Raw genomic sequence first — 6,769 nt, 5'->3', positions numbered from 1 at the left:
CCTGGCCGTGTCTATTTAGCACTAGCATTTCTGTAGTGCTGGGGACACGCAAATCATCAAGTAGAGAAAAGATCAAACTGACATCTTTATTAAGATACTTTCATTGAAGTTGTGGCAGAAGATCTCAATTTGAATGAAAACTCCTAGGTATTTAGTTCATGATATTAATCTCTTTATGTGAAAGCAAATCTCAGGCCAGAAGTTCAGAGAGCTGAATCTTTTCTGATAAGAGATGCCTTTATCAGGTGCTGCTACAAAGAACTCTCAAAATTAATCCAAGTAGGTAACAGTGGGTTGCTTTTATTTTTATTCTGCTGTGTCTCAACTCACTGAAAAGCATTATGTCCACTTGATTTGTTAAAACTGATCACACTGAGCAGTCAACTAGGTAAAGGGACATTTTTAAATTACTGTAAAGCACCAATACCTTTCTTGTAGATGAGGCAAAACCACTTTTCCAGTATACACCACAACAATGAAATTCTACAGTGGCTGAAAGCCATCCTCTGTGTTCTTGTTTCACAAGGACGATAGAAGTCAAGGGCAAGGCTGGCCTTAATGGAGCCATGTGCTCAGAAGCCAGATCTTAACTGGCCTTAATGTGCTACTCTGTGACCCACCACCCCTTAACACGCCAGCAAAACTGGGTTTTCAAGGAAAAGGCAGACCTGCTCTGGGCTTTCTTAGAGGTTCCAGGTTGTAGAATGAACTCACGAAGGAGTATTGAGAAACTACTGGCTGCCATCTGCTTTGAGCAAATCATAAATCATGCAACAAATAAAAAAACACTGCATGTGTTCCTCTTAGGGATGACAGGAAAAAAAATCTTATGTGGCAGATGTTAGTTATGCCACTGACTGTGTTCTTACTATGTGTTCCTGTACTACCACTGAATCACAGAATATCCTGAGTTGGAAAGGACACACAAGGATCATGGAGTCCAACCCCTGGCTCCACACAGATCTAACTAAAATTCAGACCATGTATCAGAGCGTTGTCCAAATGCTTCTTGAACTCTGGCAGGCTCGGTGCTGTGACCACTGCCCTGGGGGACCTGTCCCGGCACCCAACTACCCTTTCAGTGAAGAACCTTTTCTTGACACCCAGCCTGACCCTCCCCTGTCCCAGCTCCATGCCGTCCCCTCGGGTCCTGTCGCTGTCCCCAGAGAGCAGAGCTCAGCGTCTGCCCCTCCGCTCCCCTCCTGAGGGAGCTGCAGGCCGCCATGAGGCCTCCCCTCAGCCTGCTCTGCTCTGGGCTGAACAGACCAAGGGGCCTCAGCTGACCCTCATATATATCTTCCCTCTAGCCCCTTCACCATCTTTGTTGCCCTTTGTTTCCTCTACAGTGGAAGGGATCTATTGATAACATATATAAAAAAGATGTTTAAGCAGGAAAAACACAAATTTCCCTTATGTGACACCATGGGGATCGCTCTGTGCTAACACAAGGCTGGGGGGGGTCGCATGATTGCTGCTTGCTGCTGTGCTGGACGGGGTTTGCACAGCTGTCCCCAGCGTGCCAGACCCGTGGCTCTTCCAGCTGGCACCACCGGCCGCTTCAGCAGCTGCTGCGGGTTTCTGGGCCCCAGGGGACTGCAGCACAGGGTCCTGTGTGCCTATAGGGCTGGTGGGGCCAGCAGGCTGCGTGCCCAGGGCACCAGGTGCCTGGGGTGCCTGAGCCCTTGCTCTTTGCCTCCATGCGGCAGGCAGGGAGCGGTGGCCGGCCAGATCTCCCCCAAAAAGCTGCGCCAAAAGCACGAAACTCGCCACCCGAGCCCATAAAGGGAACCCCACCGCCATGGCGGCGCGGCCCGCCCCTTCCCTTCCCCTTCCGCCCTCTTGACGGTAACGGGGCGGCCGCTGCCCGGGGAGCTCCGCCTCGGCCAAGGCGCGGAGCCCCGGTAGGTGCTGGGCGGCGGGCGGGGGGAGGCGAGGCCGCCCCCTCGCTGCCCCTTTTGGGGTGGGGGGCTCTCCCCGGGGCTCTGCGGGTCGCAGGACGGCCCCGGTCCCAACCACGGCCCCAGGGACGCCATGGCCCGGGACTGGGGGCAGGTCGGGGCCCGGCTTTGGGCTGGGATGCAAGGCATCGGCCCCCCCTCAATGCTATTTCGTAAAGCCTTTTTTTATTTAGCACCCTCCCCCCTTTTTAAAAATTATTTTCGGTAAGGGAGCCTGGAAATCCTGAGCCCTCAAGGCAGGTCGAGGTTTCGCTCCGTTTCCAGACCACGTTTTAAGTTGGGCTTACCCCACTTCTCCAAAAAACTACAATAAATAAATAAATAAATAAATAATAATAGCTCCATTCAAACGCCAGGACAAAAGCTGCGTGGCTAGCCCACGTTTTGAACTTTAGCAACTAAAAGTCTCACAGACTCCAGTGAATTGGCTTGAATGAGTGCCCGTAAAACCACAGCATGCTACATAGTGTTTGAGCCCTTGGGGGAGGCCAGCATACAAATTCTGATGTGACTTTACCAGAGCTAACTAAATGAATAGGAATTTAAAGGCTATGGGCCGTATAAATTGCCTTGTCATGTCTGGTTGCCTTCCTTACAAGTAAGTTGTGCAAAGTTTATGGGTAAAAATGCCATCCGCAGCTGGGGCTGCAGTGTGTTTTATTTGCATGAACAGAAAACTCTGCAATGAACCTAGGGGAAGATTTGAAAGCACAAGTGTTGACAGGTTTTGAGGACATTTTTTCTTTTATTTTCACGAGATATTGGCCATCACGAGAAATTAATAGGCTGGTGGCATTTCCAGATTATTCCTGCTTTTGGTTGCTGGCAGGACCATAGGATTTAATCCAGTCAAAATTACAGCATGGGCTGCGAGGGGGACGTTCACAAAAATGTGAAACCATACTTGCACAAAATGTAATTAAAAAGGGCTTAACAACTGTTAGAATTTTTCCAGTCAAAGCAGGAAGAAACCTAGTTGTGCAGGGAAGCAGGTGTTCATGCCTTGTGCTGTGGAGGTGTATCCATCCCCTTGTTGTGGCTGTTCAGGAGAAGTGTGCAGATAAATACAGTGCTTCCTGGCCCGCTTTCCTGCGATTCACCCAGCTGTCCAGGTGTTCCTCGGGGCATGTGAGTCAGTTACTGTGTGGTACTGAGCAGGCCTTGTGCTCGGCAAGCACCATTTAATCATGCAAGAATGGACGCCGCTATTTTTCAGTGGGGTCTGGCCTTCCCTGCACTGTACATGAGCTGAGGGAGTCATTTTTTCCTTGCTCTGTTTCTGATCTTACGAAGGTCTGTTAGGCAGCCTGAAAGAGAGCTTGCTCTCTCATGTGAGTGGGAGAAACTTGGGAAGTTCTTGGCTCAGCTTCATATGTGGGTCAAGTACGAGTCTTCATATAATCACATCCTTTGAAGTGCTGCCCCCCTCGTTGTAAATGGCATGACCTTTTCAATCAGATCTAGACTACCAGTCTAGATTTGCCAAGAGGTCATTAACTCCCAAGAGGTTGTTTGGGTTTAATATTAACATTTTCTGTTTTATAGCTCCACTATCAAGGATGTTAACTCCTGAAATAGCGTTTCACCCAAGCTTTTGTTGCTTTAGCATGTTTTTCTTAAATAACTTCATCAAACAAATCACCGCTACCCGTCTTCAGCAGTGTTGGAATACCACTAGTTATTATACTAAGAAATACAAATTAAATTATTGTATACTTACATGAACCATTGTTTTTAGTAAGCACTCGGTATGTGTTCACTGTAGTATAAACATTAAACAAGGTTATTCTTCCCCAGTGAACTTAACAGTTTGAAAGAGCTTCATAGGAAGGAGTAGTAATAACATATCATTAAAACACCACCTTTAATTTAATCCCTTTTTGTTTCCCTGTGGTTAATATTCATTTGCTGTTGATCCTGGCTGGTGTATCCTGGCATATCACACAGTGCTGGTTTATGATGTTACAGCCCCCAGTTGTCCACCCCACCCTCTGTGGGATGTTATTGTTCAGCCCGAGTGGAAGAAAAGAGCAAATGCCTGTGTTTCAGCTGCTGCAGTACAAAGCCCAGCAGCATAGCTGAAGCTCACCTTTGATGGTGCTCCACGCTAAGACCTTGGTGGTTGTATCAAAGCACAGTTTTCTTCTGCCACCTTGGCTTCCTGTAAGGACAGCTGGAAATAGTCATGTCTTAAACAGCTGCAGCAGGATTCTCCGCAGCTCACGTGGTAAAGCTCTGAGAGAAGAGGCATTGCGAGATGCAAATGGAAGCAAGGGCACCCAATTATCACTGATGTCTATGGGACTTAGGTGCCTAATTAGCTTTTATATCTTTATCATAGCATCATTTTCGGAGAGAATTCTGTAGCCTCTGGGATTTTTTAAGAGATTGGAGCTTTCCTGGGCAGAACACATCATATGGCTCGGTCCATGAAAGGAACTGATACTCACCAAGGGAAGCAGGACTCTTGAACTGAAGGATTTAGCAGGTTTGAAAGTTTTTGTATTTATCTGCTTATTTAAAGAGTTATAGCATAGTCATCCACCCTGAAACAGTTTCTGTTCTAGTTTATGCTCTGGATTGCATGAATTATTTGTCAGACAAATTATTTTAGAGAAAAAAAAACATTGCCATTAAAAGCATGTTTTTTTTTTTTTTTTTGAAATAGCTGTTTGCTGAGTAAGCTAGAACCATAGCCAGGTAGTTGAAATCTGAAAAATAAATAGAGGAAACTCATAGCGTTCTTTATTTTTCTTTTCACATTAAAGTGGATTATCCGTTAGAAAGAACTCCAAAGACATATTCTGTCTCCCAAAATTTTCAGATGAAGAAATGATCCCATTGTGGATGTTGTAGCCAAGCTCAAGTTACCAAGGTTAGTGTTGAGGCAACTAAGTAAAATTACGATGTACTATCGAGGAGGTTAGAGGTTAATTTCATTATTGGCTCTTTCTGGCCTTAATATCTACAGTCTGTTGCTGTAGTGGACTGCAGTGAGAGGACAGTGATGGCAAGGAGTAGATATGTGTGTCAAGTAAATAGAGAATGTGCATTGATTGCTGGGGGGAGGAGTTCAAATGGTGGCTTTATTATTGGTTTTACGGCAATAAATTGATTTACTGGAGGAGAGGGAGAAGTTAATTCTTTGTATCAATTATCCTGTGTTGTTCAGAGGCCCCAAAATTAGTGAGTATCACTTTCTCTGTAGAAGTATTTTGTGTTTTGTTAATGTAAACTAATATTTCATTGGTTATTGTACTCTGATGTTTCTCAGGTTGTTTTGTTTTTGAAATGCTGCATAGATGAGAAACACGTTTATGCATGCTTTAATTCCTGATTTTGTGTTACAAACAGGTTAGGAGTTGACTATGGGAGTGCAATTCCTGCGGAAGGCATCGGTGTGGGTAAAGAAGCGCAAGATCACTTTGTTGGCTACTTCTTGCGTGGGACTGCTTGGTGCTAACCTTTCCTATCATGTGTTTCCTGAGCAGACGTTCAAACTGTTGCATGAGTGCTGGTCAGATGGGCAGCCAGCTGAGCTTTCACAGAGGCTCAGTGGTATCTTTCGGGATGTCCTTCAAGATACTGCTGTGAAGTCCACTGACTCCTATCGAGCTTTTGCAGCTTCTGGCTTCCACCCAGTCAGTGCTGGAATCCCCTGGCTGCCTGCAGGTTCTTTGGTGGGCATACCTCCTAATTTTGATAGCACAGTTGAGGACAAAAAAGGAATAGTCAACCACGTTGTTGTGATCAATGGCAAAGAGGTAGACTGGGAGAGCAGTGAAGGTGTTGCTTTGAAGGAAGCTCTGACATTTTCACCTGAAGCACAGAAGTTTGCAATTGCCAGAGAAGTTGTGTATTTGCAGAACGGCAGCCCTTTAGCAAGGGCAGTTGTGGCTCCAGTTTGTTTAGCTGGTACATGTCTTTGTGGGGTAGGTATAAAGATAGCTCTGGGTTTATCTACTGGCCCCACGATATTTCGTGGCATCTGTAACCTCACAGTTGCCGCCGCTGGACTGATCTTCTACTACGTTTGTTACGATGCTGTGACCTATTACCTAGACTGCAAAGCTGACAGAAATGCAGCTACTGTTTCCAAAGACTATGCCAGGGGAGGGGTGGAATTTTATGACAAAATCTTGTCCCGCAACAGAATTCTTCGTGCTCTGATGGGCAAAGAAGGGATGAAAATGTATGCCCCAAGTGGTAACCTTTTCCCAAGGTACTGGTTCAGAATAAAGTATACCCCGTACACTTACCGAAGAGATTTGATTGTTAATATTTTAAGAGAGCTTCAGGCATAGGAAGGGAGTGCTTGAATTTTAAACTTGTGAATTATGTATTCTCTTGGAACACTGCTGTGCTGCCTTTTTTTTTTTTTTTCTTCTGTATCTTCATTAGAATTTTGGGGTTTATTTTTGCATATAGTTCGGAAAGAGTTATTGCACATTCTGTGAATAAAGAATTCTCTCTTAAAATATTAAAGACTTGCTTCAAAAGTGCTCTGTTCTGTGTGCATCTTAAATCACAAGACCACTGAGAAAGGGAACTTCTCAGATGCTGATCTGGAAGTTCTGCTGCTCTGCTCTGCTCTGCCTTCCTGTCAGTTCCAGGCTGGAAAATGGAAGGGGTAAAGTCCAACAGAGAGTTTGGGGAGCGTTACCATTTAAACAGTTTTTTTTCAATGCATTTTTGCCATTCTTCCTGTGGTACAACCCAAAGATGTTTAGAAGATGGGTCAGTCTATATCGTACCATTAAGTAAATACCAAAACTCAGTGCTTTTGTTCAGCGTAAGTTCGTATGCTGCAT

The 6,769-nt window shown here is 45.4% G+C and overlaps 1 protein-coding gene across 7 annotated transcripts; it reads left to right on the top strand.

Annotated features, from left to right (window-relative positions):
• Window positions 1–1,144: 1,144 nt before the first annotated feature.
• On the top strand, window positions 1,145–6,443 carry TMEM177 (transmembrane protein 177). Of its 7 annotated transcripts, none has more exons than XM_084524510.1 (4): window positions 1,145–1,901; window positions 4,300–4,446; window positions 4,727–4,833; window positions 5,313–6,443. In XM_084524510.1, exon 4 carries the CDS (start codon window positions 5,327–5,329, stop codon window positions 6,260–6,262), a length of 936 nt encoding a protein of 311 aa, XP_084380636.1. In that variant the 5' UTR covers window positions 1,145–1,901; window positions 4,300–4,446; window positions 4,727–4,833; window positions 5,313–5,326; the 3' UTR covers window positions 6,263–6,443. The 7 variants fall into 7 exon arrangements, with proteins under 7 accessions (XP_084380636.1, XP_084380641.1, XP_084380642.1 ...); XM_084524511.1 differs by lacking the exon at window positions 1,145–1,901 and adding an exon at window positions 1,968–2,556; XM_084524515.1 differs by lacking the exon at window positions 4,300–4,446 and having other exon boundaries at window positions 1,827–1,901; window positions 4,783–4,833.
• Window positions 6,444–6,769: the final 326 nt, after the last annotated feature.

This window comes from Aythya ferina (genome assembly GCF_964211825.1).
Source record: "Aythya ferina genome assembly, chromosome: 6".
NCBI lineage: Eukaryota > Metazoa > Chordata > Aves > Anseriformes > Anatidae > Aythya > Aythya ferina.
The sequence above is the reverse complement of the archived record's forward strand: the minus strand, read 5'-3'. Positions and strand labels throughout refer to the sequence as shown.